At 42.2% G+C, this 23,259-nt stretch overlaps 1 protein-coding gene and 1 long non-coding RNA gene across 5 annotated transcripts in view; one reads left to right on the top strand and one right to left on the bottom strand.

Moving 5' to 3' along the window:
• Positions 1-23,259, bottom strand: part of LOC115568159 (uncharacterized) — a 67,356-nt gene that overhangs the window by 33,241 nt on the left and 10,856 nt on the right. For all 3 annotated transcript variants that reach the window (XR_003981342.1, XR_003981341.1, XR_003981343.1), the window contains exon 2: positions 15,816-15,905. This is a non-coding gene — a long non-coding RNA (uncharacterized LOC115568159). The remainder of the gene's footprint in view (positions 1-15,815; positions 15,906-23,259) is intronic.
• rspo1 (R-spondin 1) lies at positions 1,776-22,520 on the top strand. 2 transcript variants are annotated; one of them, XM_030395272.1, is made up of 7 exons: positions 1,805-2,429; positions 7,183-7,733; positions 10,843-11,037; positions 14,051-14,194; positions 15,857-16,081; positions 20,617-20,733; positions 20,791-22,520. In XM_030395272.1, the coding sequence occupies exons 2-7, from the start codon at positions 7,637-7,639 to the stop codon at positions 20,904-20,906; spliced, it is 894 nt and encodes a 297-aa protein (XP_030251132.1). In that variant the 5' UTR covers positions 1,805-2,429; positions 7,183-7,636; the 3' UTR covers positions 20,907-22,520. The 2 variants fall into 2 exon arrangements, with proteins under 2 accessions (XP_030251131.1, XP_030251132.1); XM_030395271.1 differs by lacking the exons at positions 20,617-20,733; positions 20,791-22,520 and having other exon boundaries at positions 1,776-2,429; positions 14,130-14,194; positions 15,857-16,040.

A 23,259-nucleotide genomic window follows, 5' to 3' on the forward strand; every position in this document is an offset into this window, starting at 1 on the left:
TTCTGGCTCTGTTTATTTCTTGGCCACCAGACACGAAAACAAACAGCCTGCTCTGTAACTTAATTCTCATGATAAATCCTTCAGCGGGATAAGTGTAGCTGAATGTGGCTGGTGTTTATCCAGTAGTCCCTCTCATCGTAACATCGTTGATAAATGTCACGGTCGCAAAACAAAAGAATGCTGGTCTGCACAATCTCCAAGAATAGTTTGTTTATGGACCCCTAACAGAGAAATTGAGACCTTTTTCTGATATTTTTCTGATAAGTTAAAGAGCCACCATGTAGTTTTGGAGAATAAATACCGACTCCAATATTACCAAGGTAATAATATAAACTCAGAAATATTTAGTAAGTGACTAAAACAGGCTGTCCTCAGAGAAAAACAAGGTCCCCCAGAGCGCTGTTCAAGGCTAGAAAGGTGGCAGGGTCCACCACATATAAACAAAGACAAACAGTACGAAACTGTGTTGTCCTTGAAGGTCAGTTTGTTTATTCAGTTTAATCAGTCACGAAAACAAAGAGAGTTTGTTTAGGCATAAAATTTCAGTCAGTGAGGATCTTTTCTCTTCTGATTAAAACATGTTCCCCAAAAACTACATCGTGCATCTTTGATGTCTCTGCAAATATACACTAATTATATGTCAACATGAACAACAGCTCTAAGAGATTTTGATTTTTATTCTGGTTTTTTTTTTTTTATATAATCATAATTTTTTTTTCTTTGGTGTCCTTTTATTTAAGAGAGCTAAATTAGTAGAATGCTCACCTTTTTTTTCAATGTGTGAATGTATTCAAACATTTTATTGATTATTTTTATTATTCTGGCGTCTCCGAGTTATGTGGACAAAAATGAGAGAGGTGTAGGCGCAATATTAGAACATTAGACAATCAAATGTGCTGTCATAACCTGGGACAATGTGATTATGTCTTTGTCTTTACTAATGTCCTGTGTCCACGTGCTGTTGTCTGCACTTGTTCTGTTTTGCCTGTGTTCAAATGCTGATGTGTTTCAATGTGCTCGGGTGCTGATGTGATGCTTTCTCTGTGCTTGTATGCTACGTGATTAATTGTCATCATATGCGTTATGTTTTCATATGCAATCAACCGGCCAGGTGTCAGCTGTCATGGTTTGGAGTAGTGGTTGTCTTACTTTTCTTGTCTGTGCTCAGGTTTTGTGTTTTATCTCTGTTTCTTTTTTTTTAATGCCATCAACATGCCAGTGTTCAAAATGAGCCTGTATGGCTAAATCTGGCACGTTTACATGATAGACTTTGGTGCTCATGTTAGTTAATGTAGTATTGTCCCTTCTTAAAATAAATAAATAAATAAATAAAAACATTCAGGGATATTCAAGAGTTGAGGAAAATTTGGAAAAATCTTTTAAAAAAACATTGATTTTATAACTTGTGATATCAAATCCTCCTTGTCTCTTTTATCCTGTGCTTATATCCTATTTTATACAATTACAAAATACAATTATAATTATACTTAATTTTTGTTGTTTTTATCTGCATCTTTTTTAACCCAGAATTTGGCATTTTCAAGCTCATGTGGATGTACCAGGTTCGATACAAGTTGTATCTATATTAAACAAATATGGTAATGCTTCCACAGCAGATTAAAAATGAGATGTAGCCTGTTTTTGGTCACTTACAGGTGCTGGAGGTCATTTAAAAGCTCATCTGTGTTGTGGCTTCACTTTATGTTCAGCTCGTGTTTGTCCTCCAGGCTCACAGGGGAACAACAGTCTCGGTCAAAACGCATCAAACTGGGAAATAAACGTGAACTCGCTCACACCATTAGCTGTCTCACAGCAACACTTGGACACAAGTCCACCGCAGGTTTTTCATCTCGCAGTGAGGATCTGAGGGGTGGGGCCTGTAATGCCCGCTGGCAGAGCTGGGCTTTGGATGCAAACATCACGGCTTTGTAACTACTTGCCTGAGTTTGATGCAGTTCGACGCTCCAAAGTGGACTTTGTTTTTTTTTTTAAAAAAAAAGCGCGACTCGCAGGAGCTCGAGTGCAAATACGCGTCCTGAACTGGTGAAGACGAAATAAAAAAAAAATAAAAACATAAAAAAAGAAAGAAAACTCAGAGTGAAGTCATCGGAATATGTCTTTTTCATGCATATAATCTTTCACCGGAGGAATTATTTTTTCTTTTTCTTTTTTAATCCAGTGCACATTGTGTCTGTCTGTGCGCATCCTCTCCGCAGCCCCGCAGAGAAAGTTGTGCCTCGAAATCGTGACAGATGCGAGAGAAATGAAATCATATGTCTTTTTAAATGATGACAGAGAACGGTTGCATGGGGGTATCCTGGAGGAGGAGTTCTTTGTGACCAAACAAGTAACGGAATTTCCCTTATAAAAAAGGAAATTGAGTCCGGACCGCTCAATGAACAGCGTTACTCGGGGACTCCGACGCACAGGTGGGTTGATTCTGATTTCAAATTTTAGCCTTCTGTCTTTATTATCTGATTCGATGCTTTGTTTGGATTAGGACTCACATTAGACTCTTATAATTTAGTACTTTGTTTTAATGAATCTAGACAATCTGGAAGTTACTTTTTTGTACTTTAAACAAATAGAAGACTGTTTTTGTCCTTGTTTTAATATGTTATTATTATTATTATTATTACAATTCTTCTTCTTTATATTCTTATTCTTATTCTTATTATTATTATGCCTGTGGCGACCATTATTAATTTTATTTTGAAATCAGTAACACTTCCCTTGTTAGGAGAGTCACGCTTGAGAATCTAAATCCATTGTAGTCATCATGAGGTCACTTTCACTTTTTACCCAAATACTTAAACTAAATATGTATAAACGCTGAACATTTATTTGAGCAAATCATATGATGCCTAAACTGAACATTAGAGTGAACATACAGTTTTTCACTCACTGGGACTACATACATACATACATACACAGCTACACTAGTTACTCAAGCCTACATAAATGTCAGCAAAACCCCGGCTTCAAAATGTCCAGCAGGGAGGGGATTTAGAAAAACAACAGGACAGTGACGTGACAGCAGAGATGCTGGACCGGGGACAGGTGGAGGATCTGATCTGCATCTGATTTCCCCTTCTTCCTGAAGAGCAGTGTAACACAAACAGCTGTAATCCAGCATGGTGTGCGAGTCTGCGGGACAAAGCTGAACTCTGCTTAACCGGGCTGTAAAAGATCAGTCCTCAGTCTGCTAGAGCTGTGCAGGATTTAGTCCTACATGAAAAACACTTAAAAAATAAAGGGTCTTGTGCCGGTTTGATTTCGAGGAGAAAGGCTGATGATGCTTTTCTCGGCTTTGAGTGTCAAGTGTGTTTCGACCGGCTGAACTCTTTCGAGCGGAGGAAGTCATTAACAAAATGGTTGAAGCTTCTGCGGGCGCCAGGTGTTTCTCCACACCGAGCTGGACAGGCTACTTATCTGCAGATTTAAAGGTGTTAAAAGCACGGGTGCATGCACGAGGAGGATGATGAGTCTGGCTTGTTTTTCTTAACATACCAGTCAACACCTCATTTCCCCAGTCCTTCGTCTACGTTGCATCATCTCCTCTTGTTTTTCCTTCTGTTTTTTGCTGTGGGCTCGGTTGGCTCGTACGGCCAGAGCTCGTGGCACGGATGTGAAAAATCTGGAACTTTTAACGAATCAAAATAACTTTCTAACATTAAGGGTCACTTTAACTGGGCGAAATCAGCCACAAGTTCCTGTTGCCAAAGTCAGGGAACAAAGTGTGTTCGTCCACGCAAGAATTTACTGCGAAGTTCTACTTCTGGAGTCCCCGCTGCAGGCGCGACTTAAAAATAATTTCATTGTGAGGTTAGTACGCGGCCACATGTTGCAGCGGAACAGGGAAACTCTGGCGGCGACATTTTGATCATTCCAATGTGAGGGGGAAAAAAAGCCATTACGACTTCTCTAAAGGTTGTGCCTTTTTATCCTTTGTCTGCCCTTTGGTTTTCCGTCTCGTTGCCATTGCGAATGCCGCTTTCACCCGTAAAAATCCAACCCTTTGTGTGCGTTTGAGGCATTTTGAGGCACTTCACACGTGTTAACGATCTCTACTCAGTTCTTCAACACGTTTCAAAAAGCCTTGTCGGTTCAGTCACAGGCGCAAAGTTCATCGACAGGTTGCATTTGTAACTCTGAGCTCAGAGTTTGTGGCACCTTCTCGAGTTCGATAAATTCCCAGTGTGGGAGCTCCCTTTCAGGGCTTGAATAATTGATAGATCAAAGTTAGGACTTACAAAGGAGGCAATTTAATCTCCTGACTATTTGATGAGCGGGGGCTTGGTTTCATCAGGCTCAGCTGAATGGGGCCGACGGTGAGGAAAGGCGCTCGGTTAAATGGATGAGGGAGCCCGGACAGAGAACCTTCAAAACACACAGGTGCCACAGCAGAGCTCTACCTGCCCGGTGAGATGCTTGTGATGTGGCATGTGTTCAATGCACTGCAAGATGGGCTGAGACTAAAAAACAATCTGTGTGTCTCTGTACGTTAACAGCCAGATCCCGTCTCCTATCTACGTGCTGTGTGAGAGCAGATATAGATGGGCCGAGGTGGGCTTTTGGCAGGTTGCACAAAGTCGTGGGAGCGCTGTGTTATGAAAGAGTCTCTGGCACATGTCTTGAGTTACTCAGTGCTGGAAAGGTTGAGTTCTGAGTGATCCAGAGACTTAGCATGTCCCATTCTCTAATCATCACTCTCTCAAGTATCCAACAGGTGCTGCAGACGACTGGCCGCACCACTCTTTTGGCTCTTTCCTGTAAATATGACTTTATCCGAGAGGTGTCAGTGACATCGTGAGTCATTAATTGTTGAGGAGTAAATAAACTTCTGGGGAAGAGAGTCTAAAGTGTTTCCTGATTAGGAGGGGATACAAGTACCCTCGTGCGCTGTTAGGTGTGAGGCAATGCTTTGGGGATTGTACTGATTTGAAAAGGAACTTCCCCTTTTGGTCTGAAAATGAGACTTTAGGATTGGGAAATTCTGTGTTGTTGTCTGTCTGTGTGTTTGTGTTATTTTTCTTTTGAGCCCCAAGCAGGCTTCAACGGATGCCCACAAATGACAAACTCCATTTAGCTCAGGAAATTAAGTAATGTCACATTAATGCTTTACAATGTTCAGACACTGTGGCTCTCAGGGACTGCTTGGCTCCATTTTAATGCTGAAATCGAGCGCAGCCTTAAGACAAGGTGCGTAGTCGTTGTCAAAAGGGGCTGGAAATCGTTAAAGACTTACTTGCACTCATTCATATCGGTTAGAAATCAAATAAAAGGGGATTTTTATCATTTAAAAGGTTGTGTATTATTTCTGGCATCAAGCAGAGCTCCCGTTCTCGCCGCTCGAAATATTTTGGGTCAGTCCAGCTAAAAAGGAAAAATGGTGAAATTGGAGACGATTTCGCCCCTTTTTGATTTATACTTTAACAAAGGACGTAATGTTGCCTGCTGGAATGTTTAGACGCACCAAATGGCATTGTCCTTAGTGTGATTCAGAGGCACAACCGACTCAACAGCCAAATATGGTCCTATTTTTCTTTATTGAGCTGCGAGGGAGGACCTCCCATTGCTCGGCTCCTAACATGTTCTGTGTGTCCTCTTCACACAAGAGCTGTAAATACAGGCAGCTTTGACACTATCTAAAAAAGATCTCGGCAGCGAGTACGACAAAGGCCTTCAGTCTGAATGTATGCTGCATTTCCAAGACGAGTTAACAGCGTTCTCGAAACGAACACACATGTTCAATTCATCATGCGAATACAGCGAGAAAGGCCACGGTCCCAAACTGTTTGAGGTATTTAGTTGCCTCATTTCATGACTGCCAGTCAAAGGTTGAATAATGCAAGCCAAATAATATATCCTTGTTTTGTTGGGTTAGAATTGTTTGAGTGTGCAGATATGTCAGATGTTATTCTAGAAGATTGATATAACCTTCGCATCTGTATAAGAAATATGAAGCTACAGCCAGCAGCTGGTTAAGTTAGCTTAGCTCAGCATAAAGAGTAACAGAATGGGGGAAAACACTGAGCCATGCTGTGTTCTGTGCCTTTAGCTATAGAGGTCCTGCCTCTATAGCTAAATATGTATATTAATGTAAATAGGTCGTAGCTTAACTCTGTTTGTTGGCCAGTTGCAGTGATTTCTAGAGCGTCGTGGTAATCATGAGGATGTACGGCAAGTTTTTATGAAGTCACTGCCCATGGCCAAGGAATCTTTTGACACACAACCCCACGTAGAATTGCTCAATTTTGTTCTGTCTAAACAAGATATGTATTAATGAGTTATAGCTGAAGTGTTGCTGGTAGCATGATTTCATCACCTTTAGACTAGAGATGCACCGATGGACCGGCCAGTGACCAGAATCAGATGGTTTTAGGCTTCAGGACCGCCCGATCAGTGTCAGATATATCCAATTACATGCTGATTTTGTACAATGCAGGCTCCGCTGTCTGAATCTGGCTGCAGACTTCTAACTGCACGACATTAGTCAGACTCCTTCCATTTTTACCTTTCACAATAAGAGTCCTGGATACCATTTTACACTGCGCAAAAGTAATAGGTCTGACAGGACTGTAATTAGGATGGGTCAGGAAAATTGCAATCAGTGAAACTCTACTTTGGACAGAGCCAGGCTAGCGGTTTCCCTCCGTTTCCAGTCTGTATGCTAAGCTAAGCTAATTGGCTGTTGTCTGTAGCCTCATATACCTCACACGACGGACGTATCAAGCATCACTTTTGACTCTCAGCAAGACAGCAAAGACGCATATTAGCCAGACTGTTGTAGTATTCCTTAAAGCAGCTACATGGAACTTTTTTTTTATTATTATTCTGGCGCCCCCTGTGGACAAAAGCAGTATAAACACCTGCCATCTAGCAACACAGATGTATCAGCTGCCGTACCACCAGACTACAGCGTTTCGTTTTCTTAGTTGGACATATATTGCGGCATTAGTATTAGATTGAGATGGTTTTAAAACCAGTTCAAGTACTTTAGCCTTTCCCTGAAGCCTGTTTACCATCTTCCTGTCTTCTCTTTTTTAGGTAGATGTGTTGTCAGACATAGGCAAGAATCCAACTCTACTCAGTCTGCCTTGTTTTAGCGCATCTTCAAAAGACACATACTTGTGAAGGCAGGCACACACTCACTCACAGCAAACTCTCCTTCAACGGCAGGTTCCCTGCTTCCCTGCCAGCCCATCCCAAGCTTCATGGGTTGAACCACCAGAAGTTCATCAATCTCCTCTCCATTCTCTCCTCCTCTTTATCCTCCAAACAACTCCTCAACCCCCACTCCCACCATCCGACAACCCTGCTCTGTCTGCTCCCATTTGCCAGTACTACCACCAGCGTGATGGCTTGTTGTGCCTCGGGCTTGTTTGGACTTGCAACCGCAGCATCACCCTCCACTACGCAGCAGCCACTAGAGTGAAAGAGACGGAGAGACAGAGGGGGGGAAAGGGAGAGTCAGACAGAGGGAGAGAGCAGTGCGACAGGAGAGAGGAGGGATCATCCGTCCCAGCAGAAGAGGGATTCACCTGTCCCACGGAGGAAGGGCCCCCCCCCCCCCCAACCTGATCCATCTGGTCGCAGGGGGGGACCCTGCGTGGCCGCAAAGGCAACAGGGACTATGCAGCTGGGACTGGTGGCGCTGGCAATGGTCTTCCTCAGCTCCATGGGTCACAGCGATGTTCTCAAGCTCTCCAAGGCGAGAAGGCAGAGACGTGGTGAGTTCTCTCTTTCTCAGCTTGTTTTTTATCTCCTATTTTTCTTCCTCTCCAGCACTGCTGCCTTTCGTTTCTGCGGTCTGAGTCACAGTGGTGACCGTCCTCTAAACATTTAACAAGCAAAGCAAAGATAACATTTTGTTTATTTTCTTATCATTCTTGTTTGATTTAGCTGGGCAGGTTATGTTAGGTTCAGCGTTTCCCCCCGAATGGCTCCTCTTTCTTCCTCCTTTTAAGATTATGCCTTTCTCCGTTTATGTGAAACTTTTATGGGTATTAGGACTGTTTATAAAAAGAGTTTTGACGGATTCGCCCTTAAAGCCATCACTCTTTTTGTGTCTGGCTCCGTGGGCACATAATGGAATGAGTACCTGACAGTTCTAAGCTCTCAATTGGACCGTGCTGCCGGTGTTGTTGTAAGCATTTTTCTGACCTCACGCAACCACAAAGATGGTGCTCAGGCCGACATGCAGTATATCTCTGGCCTCCGAGCCTCGGTGCTGGGGTTACTGTCAGCTTTGGAATAATTCTTTCTTTACACACGAGGAGCTTTCAGCCAATGCCAGCCTCAACCCCAGACTCTGTGAACCAGAATTCATATAATAGCACAACTGGCCACAGTAACAGATGTGGTGTTGTTGACTTCACACATACTGAAAAAGGAAAAGCTGTTTGTGACTGTTGTTTGCGTCGTAAAAATATAATTTTTTCACACACACACACACAGACTGACCTTAAATGCTGCCGCAGTTTGTCGTGTGCCGCTTTAATGAGGGCGGAAGGATTTAGGTCACTCACCATATACATGAGCGCCCTCTACAGCGTCACAATCACTTGAGGTTTCTGCCCTGCGGATACGGAAGGGTTTTTTTTTTTTTTTTTTTTACAAATTTTCCTCTGATTCACAACTTTTATGTCTTTGATGCCACCAGATTCTGTGTTTTCTTCAACCATCTTTCCTATGACAGAAGGACTTGAGGTTTTCCCAATCGGGGTTGAATTAAATGTCACTCTCGCTCGTCAGAAGAGAAAAAGCTCATATTGCTTGTCATGCAGACAGAGCAAACTCTCTTTTTCAATCCACCACGTGTCAAAAACAGTTTATAACACCACAATCTCAGATTCATACCCTCCCTCTGTGATTTTTACTCCCAAGAGCCATTATTACTTCTTTCATCAATGGCAATAGGGGGCAATAAGACCTGTCTGTAATAGCTGCATTTTAGGTTGAGGTGACTCACACGCAGAGTAATCCGTTCATGGGAGAAACCCTTTTAACGCTTTTACCATCCGACTTATCTCTGGGAGGCAGCACGGCGGATGGATTGCTGTGTGAGAGGATGTATATTTAGAGATGATACAGTACAGGAACCTAAATCAACTCAGGCGACTGGGCTTGTGTCTCCAGCGGCTCCTAGAAAAACGATGTGCACTTTGACACACTTTACCCAGAAATGATTTAGATCACTGGTTGCGTGAGTTTTCCTTTTTTAGAAGATGACGGAATTGGATTTATTTCTGACTCAGGGTTTACGAAGAAAGGAAGAGTTTCCTGGATTTAGGACGAGATTCTTATTGTTTGATACCTCAATAGAAAGTCACTGGATGTTACTCGATTCTCAGACATCACTACTGGGGGGATTGGGGGACATTTCTACCAAGTAAAGTGTTTTTATTGTGACAGTGTGACCATAAGTATCCTTAAGTTCCAATTTTTGAGTCTCATTCCCGACTCATCAAACACTGATGCTTTAGGTTGGTAGGTCGGGTCGACCATCAACCTAAAGAGTCAACACAGTGTTTGAGGAGTTGCATAAAATCAACTTTCTTACAAATTGGACCTTTAACATATCCTAATTTAATGCAAAGCTAGTGGGTAGAACGTTCTCAAAGAATGGACTGCTAGCTAGCTAATGCATGAAATGTAAGCTAGCTAGCTAACATTCTGACTAGTATACATCTATAACATTCTAGTTTACAGTTTTTAGATAAATTTACAGTTAATGAAATAGAGAGACAGTACAATGTTTACCTACCCAGAGCTTGGATCTGATAAGGGAACTCTGGATAACCGGCTAACTTCTTGTTCATCTCTCAGCTCGCTTGAATACGTATCAAATGATTTTATCTGGTGGCTCTACTTTTCTAGGCTTTCAAATTGTTATTGGACCCAATGGCTAAACTCTGACTTCGTGGGGGTTGTGACGCAATTCCGTTGTCAAACCGACACTGCACTGAAAGACATCGCAACAACCAGCTGCACTTAACAACAGCCTAAGTAGGCCTATCACGATCATGTGTGTTTACAGGAGGGATGCAATACCTGAGAGCGTGTCTCTGCAGAGTGTGTGTGTTTGAAAGGGAAGAGCGAGTGCGGATCGTCAACTACTTAATCGATTGCGTATGCCGTTGTTCTATCTGATAGAATTAAAGAATATTAGGAGTTGAAGAGTAGAATTGGTCGCCAAATATATCTGGGCAGCCATTAATACACCTGGGTGGGCTGCCCAACTCAAATATATGTGTTTTGGATGGTGATGCTTTGTTGCCTGTCGTAGCATAGCAAAAATGTTTTATTTTACGTTTTTATTTCCATAATTTGGGGGGGAGTTTTGGGGTGATTTTAAGCATATTTGAATATATATTATAATCACAGCCCTGACTGACCCCAGTGAGGGCCCTGTGTGATGTTAGCTGACTGATTCTGACTGGCCCTTGGTCGGCTGTCAGCCCCAATTCCCCAGGTTTCTCCAAATGAAAATCTGTTAAGGATCTCCGGCAAGTGGTTTGAGGTAAACAGTGAGTAACTGTTCAAACAAAGATGTTTGGCCTGGCCCCGGTTAGATTAAGCTGCGAGCATTAACCCCTCCTCGTTGGAGTGATAAAGTGCGGGCAGGTTTATGGCTGGATCTGTGGGGATGCCAACTAAATATTAAAATTCCCTGTTGTTTTTCTCATGGGTAAATTGTTGACAAATCCTCTTTTTATTTCCATGTTAAAATTCATATCTAGCTGCAAACAATTTATGCTTTTATGTGATGGCACACCATGTTGTTCTGTTGCCTGCCTTAACCTGACTGCATCCTGCTCTCTGTTTATGTTCCCACAGTTAGTACCGAGGGGCCACCATCTTGCCCCAAAGGCTGTGACCGATGCTCTGAGTATAACGGCTGCATTAAATGTAAGCCCAAGCTCTTCATCTTCCTGGAGCGCAATGACATCCGTCAGATAGGCGTGTGCCTCGCCTCCTGCCCCATGGGATACTTTGGCATGAGGAACCCAGAAGGCAACAACAGATGCACCCGTGAGTCTCGCTGCGAGTTGTAGACTCAGTCGGCACCATTAGATTTGTAGATACACATCTGGAATCTTCCAGGCTCGAGTTAACTCACTGGCAAACATTGCACAGCTGATGTCAAATCAAGCCTGCAGAAGTGTAAACGATCTGTTTATCTTTGGCCCATCATCTTCTGTTTATGTACAATATGAGGGTATTTGGAGGAGCAAAGGGATATCCTGCTAGTCTCTTTGTCTTGTGTATCTGTAGATTTCCACTGTGTGTCTTTGACGAAGACCTAAATATTAATAGCGAATAGGGATCCTACCTTCATGCTACTATTTTTCATATTTGTGAGTGGATAAGAGGTACCCATTATTACTGAATGCACACTAACAAGACGCAAGTGTCCAATAATAAGTAAACACAAGTGACCACTTGATGAAATCCTTCTGTTGCTACTTATGCCTGTGGAAATGGCACAGTCAGGAGATTTCTTAAATTGAATTGGTCTTCGTTATAGTTGCAGGCAGGTTTGGCTTGTTTTTGGAAGGCGGGTGAAAGGGTTTCACCACTCACGATACTTACCAAACCTACTCGGTTAGGTCCTGGTGACACGGGTTCCCGTACTTTTAGCCGGGGAGTGCCAGCACCGCCGTCTGTCGTCTGTTTCCCCTTATGTGTGGGCAGAAGACAGGATTGCAACAAAATCCCAACAAAAACATTTCTAATACATTGTTGTTTGTCTGTTTTTGCGAGAGAATGTCTGCGCTTTTTATTTGGCCCTCATGTGCGGGGTTCATGCCAGGCCACAATCCATGTTTGTTATGCTTTCACTTTTTATACATATTTTTAGTCCGATACACCCTTATTAACTATCATATACAGTCAGAAAAGCTTCATTTGAATTCCAGTGGGGCTAAATGACTACTGATGATTCTTTGCAGAGGTAAAATATTTATTACATTAAAACAAAGGCTATTTCAAATGTAAGTAAAAAACACTGCGGTTCTTGCTTGTAATAAGTGAAATTATCTCAAAAGTCCCCAGATCTCAGTGTAATGAGGTATTTTGACTAGAAATGAGATAAATATTCTTGAGATTTTGTGGCAACGACCACATACTGTGTCGGGGTTTCTGAAACAGAAAGAAAAATGCGTACCATTCTTCTTTTTTTTCTTGATTTTCCATTCAATATATCAGACGTGCTTACAAAAAATATTATAAAAACGTACATGACAGGGTGATGCAATTTAGAAGTGAAAAACTGGAGCTGTAACTTTGTGCTCCCACTGTCACATTTCTCGTTTGAGGATCACACTCAGTAGAGTGCATACCTCCGCCAGCAAACCTCATCCAATATCAAACTCAATAGCACTGTATCATTTTAAATTTTAAACCAACCACAACTGCTCAACCATAATTTAAACTCACCAGAGAGTTTATTTAGATCCACCTCAAATTGTGCTCACTCATAGATACTAGCCACGTAAATTAGCTTGATGTCTTTTATCAGATTCCAAGCATTATTCACTGAGAAGTTAACGAAAATGTGGAAAAACACCATTATTTCGCAATGCATAAGGTGCAATATATAGGAATCAGCCACTCGCAACAAAAAATAGGCAGTATTTTACCAGAGTAACCACTAACTGCAGCCAACTGTAGCTGCTGTGTGCTAGTTAGCTCAGGAGTTTCGAACCCGAACGGACCAGCGTTAGCTGGTTAGCATGCTAAACATTGTATAGACGTCACTGAAAACTTTTATTCCTCCATATTCTGTTGATGATTTTAGTGAAGTCTTGAATGTTTTCAACCAAAATATAATTAATAATACTACTTCATATTGCACATTTAAAGAAAGTGAAAGCAAAATCTTGGATCCGTCCCTCTATCTGGATCTGCACCCAAAGATAATGGGGTCTATATCATAAGCCGAGCCTCGAGAAATCTGTATAGTGGTTTTTGTGTTATCCTGCTCACAACGAACCAACCAAGAACTCCTTGGCGGAGGTAATTGCAGTATAGATATGAAGATATTAAAATGACAAAATGATCAAATTATTGATTTTTTTAAATCATAATATTGACTTGTGATCAACCCCCATGTACTGCAGCATTTTTCCACTCCTCTGGTTTGTTGCATAGAGAGCAGAATTTTCTCAGCAAATTCTTTTCAGAGGCCCTCAGTGGCTAACGTGGGTTATTATCCAATCATCCGACTTTATACATGTCATCCCAGAATGTCTTGTTAGCAACATTTGTCTTGCATTATATGGCTACAAATGTCAGTACTGTCAAATTTAGCTGTCAGGGCTTAAAAATAGTAATTGGGAGCAGGAGGCAAGAACATTAAGATCCCACTGAGAATTCAGTGTTAGATCATTTCTGACCTTGGCACTGGCCCAGCAGCAGAGTAGACATTCTTAAGTTAAGTACACACGAATGCGGTGAGTCTAGATCTGAATTTATTTCCAATATAGCATCATAGATGGATCATTCACTGTTTTTGATTACAATTAGGAAGTGCCTTCTAAGATTAAACCAAAGCCTTTTTTTTGGAGCCTGTTTTTTATCCTCCCGTGTTTTTAATTATCCAAAATTCAAGAAGTTGTTTATTTGACTGGAAAGTGAAAGATTTTAATGAGTCTTAGTTGTGGAGAAACCCACTCTTGAGAAACCGACTGGAGCAGTACAGTCCTGGCTGTACTCATTCACACCCGCTTTCCAAAAAAACAAGGCCTGTGGTGCATGTGTTTTTAAGAGAAGAGTGTTACTCCCCCTAAATAGACCCCTTGTTGTTTAATCACTAATAAATCTCTCAGAGGAAATAAAATTCCTCTTGTCCTCTCTCTGGAGAACCATTAGCTCTTGTCAGCCAAGGATCCAATGAATATTCCATTAAAAGAATACAGATCTGTGTTTCCACTCGAAGTTTTGTGAACAATGAACACTTACACAATCAGCAGACTGAATGTGACTTTAACTGATCTGTTCCTTTCATGTGATCCTCTCTTTTTGTCTCCCCTGTGTCTTCCAGAATGTAAAATAGACAATTGTGAAGCGTGTTTCAATCGCAATTTTTGCACAAAATGTAAGGAGGGCTTGTATTCACACAGTGGGCGATGTTATGTCAGCTGCCCTCCAGACCAGCGCACCTCCAACGAGACCATGGAGTGTGTCGGTGAGTGACCTTTAACCTTTGACCTCAGCAAACCTAAGCCATTGCATCTCTTCGAGCTCCTGTAATGAACCAGAAAGTAAATTTCTGCGCCTTTCACCCGCTAATGCAGCTCATAGGTGTCAGCCACATGTCGTCTCAATCTTTATTGTTACTTTATTTTAGCAGCCAACTCAACCCGATCGCGAGAATAAATGTTGGCAATGTACGTTTCTACAAAGCCCGGAAATTAATCCTTTCTTTATGTTGCAACTATGTTTTTTTACGGTCTGGTTAGGCTTAGGCACAAAACAACACTATGTTCACCTTGTTCGATCCTGGCTAACTCGACTGGAAAATGTCAGAGTGTTTCATATAGAATATAAAATATCCAGCGGTTTCACGTTGACATTTGTTGAACACTGGTTCCAACCGAAGACTCTCGCTCGGCAGCTGTATCGTCACACCACCACAGTCCCCTCCACCTCCTTACGTCGAGTTCAACTCATACTCAGTCGCCATTATATTATGTTAGAAGTTATTTTGTCTGCAAAGCACAGTAACGTCCAAGGTTGACTTATGTAACGTGGCATATTGTTGCAACACATCATATGTTATTAGTCACCTGCAGCAGGAGGTGGAGGGTAAAGGTGGTGGCGCTATAACAAGCCAACAAGGCTGCCAGTCGTCCAGACACCTGAGGACTTCAGGACACCTCAAGATATTTCCAGCCGTTTTCATGGTGACATAGACATTTCCCTCTAATTTTGTTATGTCAGAGCTGGGTTTTTCTGAGAAGATTTACAGCGGCTGTTGTGTTAAGTTGTGTAAGTCAGACCATCCCAATCTGTGATGGTGTCAACCAAAACAGGCATTTGAAGCCAAACCATGATGCTTTCTTCACCCCAACCAAGTGGTTCATGTGCCTGAACTTAACCAGAGCAGATGTCACACCGTCGTGACAAAAGAGAAATACAAAATTCGACTGTAACAAACCTAAAGCTGCGACATTAAAGAAACATCCAGTTTTAACTTATCTGTGGTTTTTGCAGAAACGTACTTAGATTTATTCTGATGATTGGGTCAGACACGTAAAGCAGAAATGTTGATGCGACACATATGTCCGTGGTTTTGCAGAAATGTAAAATGTAAGAGCAAGCATTTTAATCTGGCCGACCATGTTCAAGTGGGCTTTTGAGAAAAATCACCAATCATTTCTTGATCTTACGTCATTTTTCTTCTGTTTTACTCATAGAAAAACATTTCTGTCATAAGTTAGAAACTGCAGAATTCAAGTTTAAAACCCAAGCATCCCAAGACACGGAGCCTCGAGCTGACTTTTTGGCATCAGCTGTTGTTGTTCTAACTTGACTCCGCTGGTCCACGGAGAATAAATTAACGAGACCCCTAAACTTGCCTTTGTCTTAAACAGCCATAAGCTTTGGTACATTTTCAGGTTCATAGCAACCTTCTCCATGTGTCTCTCTTTCTGTAGTCAAAAAACCAAATGAGATAAAATTGCTTTCAGATTCGGAAATCGCTTAAACTCATTATTCAGAGCTAAAACTGCTGAGCTGTAAAAAGCAGACAGGAAGGCTGCGAAACAAATGTGAGATGTTGGAGCTGTGAACTGTTCACTCACTACCTCAGTCTTCTGTGTCGGATTATTTTTTTTTTGCCACCCAGGTCAGCGTCCTGCGGAGTGCGAATTGGGCGAATGGAGCCAATGGGGTTCCTGCATGAAGAAGAACAAAACATGTGGATTTAAGAAAGGCTCGCAGTCTCGGGTCCGCGTGCCCCTTCCGCAGATTCACAGCCCCGACACCTCCCCGGCCTTCATACCGTCACAGACCTGCACTCCACAGACAGAGAGAAGGAAATGCGTTGTGTCCAAGACGCCCTGTCCGAGAGGTAAACACAAATAAAGCACGCGAAACAAACACATTTAGGAGAAAGTCACACATAGCTGGGACTCGATCAGATGACAGTGCGCAAAACACAAATTAACATGCAATAAAGTCCATGTGCCTAACAAAATGCCTCCACTAGTTAATATGATGACTGATGGAACCATTACTCAACATCCGAAATCCTGTATCCCCGCCAGTGTGTCTGTGACCCACAGCGTGTTGATTGGGTTTGGTTTGGCTGAGCTCACAGAAGGATACAGAATCTCTTGACTTCTCTGCATGTAAACAATAAACTCCGTCTACGAGCCAAGCAGATGAAGGGCGGGCATTACACACGGCAAAGCTGGACAGGGATCAGAGCTAGAGAGAGCTATTTGTTCTGAAGACCATCGAAGCGTGAGGTTTACACGTCCATGACATGTTTGCTTGGGCTCTTATCGTCCGCACAGCAGCTTGCTCTCCAGCAGGTTAACAGTCATTCTCGCCACTCAATGGCCATTACAAACCTTCTTAACAGCTTATTAGTCGCTCTTGGCCTCACTTGCAGGTAAGGATGATAAATGGCAAGCCTTGCCGATTGGTCCAGAGTTTATTGGATGAATATAGCAACAAAAAACACCCAAGATCCCGTTTTTCTCTTAAATATTTTGTCCTTAGTAGTGAGGCAAATAAAGCAAATATTTACCAGCTGTGGTGCTCGGACGATAAAGCTGTTGATAAAGCTGTTGTTTAACAGACAATTCGAGCTGCAGCAGTGATTCTATTGAACTGCAATAGATTATTGCTAATGAGGACTCATACGCAAATATTTTTTTCTCCAGATGTAACCATATACTAATCTGTTTTGCAAAGTGTGCCAATTTTAACCAAAGTTGGAAACTTTCTCTTATTTACAAGGATTTAGAGAACTGCAAACGAGCAGTTTTTAAAGCCCTTATTGGACGGTGGCACGCTTAGGCAACATTGCGTAACAATATTTGCACGATGTTGGCAACTGTACAGATGTTGCAACATGTACCGGATTATGTGACTGGATATATGTGAGCAAACGTGGAGGAGGCTTGCAGATTCAAGCACCGTCCTCGACACTGACAGCGGTTCCTTTAGGGCTGTGAGTCCACAGAACAGAACATGATCTGACATTGTCCCATATAGATCTGTGGTCGTGTGGAGAGGGAGGGAGGTTGTTGCAGCCTCGCTCAGCTAGGCAACGACAGCATAATTTGAGAAATGAGAAGTGAATTTACTCCGTGTGACGCCTGCATCCTGGAAAGAATTTCAGTCTTTGGTGCTTGAAGAAGTGAACTTAACTGTGAAATAAAATAAACGACAAAAACCGCTAACGTGCCAAATTTCTAAACTTGGAGCACACGTCGGTCACATCAGAAAGGCAAGGATGACATGCAGAGGTATCAGCTCACAAGTGATGGGTCGTAGAAGCCTCATGGACATTGTAACAAGAAGGATTTTAGTTTAGTTTTTGTCTGCTAAATGAAAAGAGACACACGCTGCAAGGCAGAGGAATGAATTTTCCTCCGTTGGGTTGTTTAGTAGGTGATGGTACCGTGAATCCTGTGGACCGGTTCATGTGGGTAAACTGTGCAAAGAGAGCACAGCTGTTGATTCATCTGTGAGAGCTGGCTGGCAGACCAGCTATATAAAACTCAGGGGGCAGACCTTGTATAACATTAGTGATTTAGTGGTCTGCAGATCTCACGCTTTGTGTTGATTTGGCTGCAAATTTTTTCCCCCTTTTCCTGAAGCTCCACAAAAGGGTCTCACGCGAAAACAGAATTTTCTGGATGTGTTATTGCATTTGTCAGGCAAAACTGTTTAGCTTGGATGGAGAGGAGGTACAATCAGGGCTGTCATAAACTGATGGAGTCCCCCTCTCTTGGCTCCATTAGTGATTTGTTAGAGAAGTAATTAAGTCCTTACACAGGAAGCACACCAGCTCAGATGCTGCAGAGTGTGCGTGAGGACCCTTCACTTCGCTCAGGCTTCACTCTTGTTCAATGTGCCTCATTGATATAAATTGGAACTATTACTGCTCGATATGAGGTGCTTGTTTGAATGGTGGTCATAAAAGCCCGCAAATATGTTTATTAATTCAGGACAACGCGTATACAACGAACATGTTGGAGATGCGATCGTCCCACATGATTTGAGCCAACTCACCAAATGATGTCAGCAGTCTTGTTTTCATGATTTTGGCACTAATGGCTTTCGAAACAAAAAATGAGTTGCTCCTCTTTGTGTACTACTGTGCGGGACTGGGCCTTTCGGTCGAGAGCAAAGCAATTGTGACTCTGCATTGGTCCGCGGTGAGTAAATGTTTTTGTGCGAGGCCTGTCCAGATTCAACTACATCGAATCTACTTTATCACCGTATAATGATTTTCACTGGCTGGTGTATAAACTGGTGAAATCTGAGAAATAGTGTGTCCCCCCCGACTTTTTAGATTTTCACTTTAACTTAAACCAAAGAATCATAACTGTTTGTACAACGAGTTTAAAATTGCTGGTAGGGAAATAAACACAGACCTGCAGTTATTACTGCACAGCAGTAGACAAACATGGTGGCGCCATAAGCCCTGGTGTTGTCAACTGTGTAGTGAACACTGTCCAGCCCTTGGCATGCGTTCACTCAGTTTCCAGGATGTGCAGAGACTCTCAACGCACAAGTTCATAACAAACATCCTTCCACCGTAACTATACTCCCTCAGATATACAAAACCAAATACTTTTCGAGTGCTGCCTAAACAATAGCCATGTGACACTAGACACAATGTCCATTTCCACTTTGCGACAGCTCTTCACGCCCTTGTGGGCCATTATTGGGCCCTTGAAAATGTTTAACTCATTATGCCAGAAGTGATTTCAACGTGATTAATGAGACAGAAAATCCTGTCACTTGACTGTCCTGAGTGCTCGTAAAATCCGTGCATGTGGCGCATTTTAAATCAGCAGCAGAGCTCAGCTGTCTCCTCTCCTGGACGTGTTACATGTGGACATTAACCACACTGTGGTGGATGTTTGTATTTAGAGAGCAATTATGCTCTTAAATGTGTGGCAGGTGTGAATGCCAATTAAAAGAGAACCCGCAGAGAGGAGGTGGAATGAGCCCTCTGTGTGTGTTTCGTGGGATAAGTAAGTGAGGAGCTGGTGAAATAGAATTAAGTATTTTTTGGCATTTATGGCTTTTTATTGATGAGACAAATCGGGGCCCTCGGCTGCTGCGGCTCTTCTCTTGTGCTGCTGTGACCATCCTGGTATTATAACACACTTTTTTCACTTGGAGGTAGAAAAGCATGAACACTCACAGTTTGCACACAACTTCACCCTTTCAAATCAGTTCATCATATAAAGAACGCTGCTTCATTGCCTGGCCACTAACGCAAGCGGATATAAGCTAACATTAGCAACCAGTGCTTGTACCCTGCCAGTCTGCACTGTTATTATAGGAACGGTGCCAACTGCAGAAAACTTCGTTGCTGGATGTTAGTTGGATTTTGGACTTCATATGCCATCGAAGGATTTTTTATTTTTTCAAAAACATTTTTTAACTGATATCAGAACTGAAACAGTAAACTGCACTCGAAATGTTTGCATTATGAAAAACTCCAAGCCTTGTTTTTTCTACACTGTGTATTATAAAAAGTTTCAGTATTGGCCAATATCAACAACATACAGGCCCATACTGACATATCTCCGAAACGCTAACACCAGTCGATAATATGGGCATTAATCGAGACATTAACAAAGTAGTCACAATTATCTTATGCTTGTTATGAAGACAAGGACCGTAATACATTGGAACAGCAGACCCAACAATCAACTATCTTCCTCCAGAATCACTGACACCCACAAACAGTTTGAACACAATAAAATAATAAGTAGATAAGAGAATACAGGCATAGTTCAGGGACTCCTCAGATACAGACGCCATCACACACACTTCTAGTGGATCACAAGTAATATTGTTTTTCCAGGAGAATCTTTCCTAGTATACCTTTAAAGGAGTTTTTGTAATTCATACTTTAAGGAACATGAATATTAGGACCAAATCTCAGGGTAATCTGTCCAATACTTGCCAAGATATTTCACTCCAAGACCATCAATGTCTCGGCTACATGTCATGGCAATTGATCAGTTGTCCAGACCAAAGGTGGTAGACCAACAGACGGATTCAGAAACTGATTAATCTGGTGAAAAACAAATGTTTGGATGTTTTGCGTTGTCCTAAAAGGGTTTGATTATTATTTGTCAGCCACTGATCACTGCAGTCGTTGTAACTCTGGACTGGATGTGTGTGGCTGACACTTGCATTGCCTGTATTAAAAACCACACAGCCACAACCCACAAGCCCAGATCCATCACACATCCCTTATCATTCAGGAATCCATGTTTTTCATTTTGTTCAGCCAAGTGGAGGCACTTCTACATACACCATCTGACGATGAAAGATATCTGACAAGAGTTTATTCGAGAAATAGCTTAAACTATTAATCATACTTCCTGTGCGTTCTCATTTCAGAGAGGAAGGTGAAGAGCGACCGACAGGATGATACAAACAGGAGAGAGAGGGAGAATGCACGGGGCCGTGTACGCGATGGCAGTAGAGGAGGAGGAGGAGGAGCAGGAGGAGGAGGAGGTGGTGAAGTTGGTGGTGGTGGTGGTGCAGGAGGAGGAGGCGGTGGTGGAGGAGGAGCAGGCGGTGGTGCAGGAGGAGGAGGCGATGGTGGTGGTGGAGGAGGGGGGAAGAGGAGAAAAGGCCAGAGCAGGACCACCACTGTTCCCACCATAACAACCAGCTCTGTCTCCTAAACCCCATCGCCTGCTGGAAGGGGCTGATATGAAAGTAAAAGACCCTGCCTCAGCCAGCAGCACCAGCCATAGACAAAGATCAAAAGTGATGAAGAAACGGATTAATGCTGCTATGCATTGTTGACGATGCAAAGAGAACTGGAGGATTGCTGCAACACAAAGGCTTCTCTGAGCTTTTTGAATAGATGAACATATCTGGAAGATACTGGTGTCCTAGTGATATTCAGAAAGACTGTTTGATTTTCATTCCCCTGTGAGGGATCACCGTAGGACTGCAAGGCCACTTTGAAGATTGTGGCTCGACATGGCCCGTGCCGTGAACCGACCTATGTCACTTCTCGAAGTAAGAACAGATTCCTGTGTTTTTTCGAAAGCAGCGGTCAATCTGGAAGTCTGATAACGGATGAAGGAACTCTTTTTTTCAGTCTCCTCTGGTCTATGATGTATTTTGTTCCAGCCTGATTTTAATCACAGTCTGTTCTTCATTTGTTTTCATGTTGTTTTCGAGAGAGGTGGCAGATGGATTTTCTCAACAGCCGCTGTACGTGATGTAAAGACAATGAATAGTATGTCTTTGTACCTTTATTTCCCTGTTGTGAGATGACACAAAAAAGAAAGGCACTGGAAATCATTTGTGGTTGTTGTGGACAGAAGGTTCTTGATATATTATTTCGAGGAAGGAATCTATTACAAAAAAAAAAAAACAAGCCTAAGAGAAGAGGTAGAGGAGGGTGGCCGGAGCAGTCCTGGCTCACATCCTTCTCCGTTGTCTCGACACAAACTCTTGCCATTCGATAGTTGCTTAGTTGTTTGTTTCAGAAATTAATGTTGGTGTTTGTATCAGAAAACGGAGGGTAAAAAAACACCAGTAGTTGCATGTGTACAAGGTTGCATGTGCGTGCCTTTGTGCATGCAAACGTGTGTGTGAGTGTATGTGTGTGAGTGTGTCTTTGTCTCTACCTAAAGTGTGGGTGTAAATGTGTATACTCTGTATGCATATCTGCACCGTATCAAGTTGTTTGTCGACGGAAACTTAGATGTCTGTACATGTGTGTTTACGTTTGCACATGTGTGTTAATATTGGTCTCATAGGTTGATGGAACGATAGGGTCTGGAAAAACACGAGGAAGGAAATGTAAATGCACAGTGATATATCAAATATGCAGTAATTACAAGCCACTGATTATCATATAAGCCATCAAATCATCAGCTGCTCAGTAATCATGTCTGTTTTTTGCAACAGGGTCTGAAGATTTTGCACAACTATAATGTTTCCTACTGCTCAAGTTTCAGAACAATCATAGCATTTTACACATTTATACTCCAAAAGCTGGCTTCATGACATTTACAGATACAGAGAAATGTTTTTTTGTTTGTTTGGTTTTTTTTGTCTGGGGAATGTTTTTCCATGGGTCTGTTTGCTTTACACAAGATATTAGTTTCAGGAGAAGTTACACGCTGCATTATTCACTCATACTATGGATTGTGATACTGAATATGTCAAACTGTGTTTATCATCAAACATAAGAAGCATTAGTATCATCATGTATAGCTTATTCTGTGAAATCCTAAATAAAGTTCAGATGAAGCTGATGAAATTCAGTCATACACTGACTTTGATATTAGTTTGTTTGATTTTAGCTGCTTTCCTGATATTTGCCTGCAATCCCGCCATTTTGTTTAAACAAAAATATCTTATGGTATTCTCGGTCCTCTCACTGCAGCTGCTAACTTAAAGCTGCTGCAAGTGTCATTGTTATTGCCGAATTGTCTTATTAAAATAAGTGTTAATTAGCTCTGAATTCCAACCGTAATCACTGTTATAACTTGTGTCTCTCCTCCCCCTGCTCATGCGGTAGAAGAGAAAAGACCTGCCCCACTTTATCCAATCAGGACAGAGAATTCCACAACGAGGCGATCTTGTCTGCGACCAATTCCAGCGTTACCGGTGACAGCTAACATAACCAAAACACACCAAGAAACTGGAGAAAAGAAAGGATAGATGGCAAAGACGGCTGTCTCGAAAAAAAAGAAAGGAGAGGTGAAATTGTGATTGGGTGGGGAGGAGGGAGGGGATTGCTGTATGCGAAATGGACAGGAAGTTGGCTAAAGTGATAGCTTAAATATGGACAATCCGCGTGCAAGAAACAAGGCGTTGGCCTACACAATCAAATAGGTTGTAAACAATCCCCATGTTAAGCTAGAAAGTCAGAGAAAAATAAATGAATAAAGCAAACAATTAAAGTTAATTAGTTAGTCTGCCCGCCTGTTAGTTAGCCAGCTAGTTAGGCTAGTGATTTTTTGCTTAGCTGGTTATCCAGCCGGGTAGTTAGTTATTACGGTAGTCAGGATA

The sequence above is a fragment of the Sparus aurata genome, chromosome 17 (assembly GCF_900880675.1).
Source record: "Sparus aurata chromosome 17, fSpaAur1.1, whole genome shotgun sequence".
NCBI classification, from domain to species: Eukaryota; Metazoa; Chordata; class Actinopteri; order Spariformes; family Sparidae; genus Sparus; species Sparus aurata.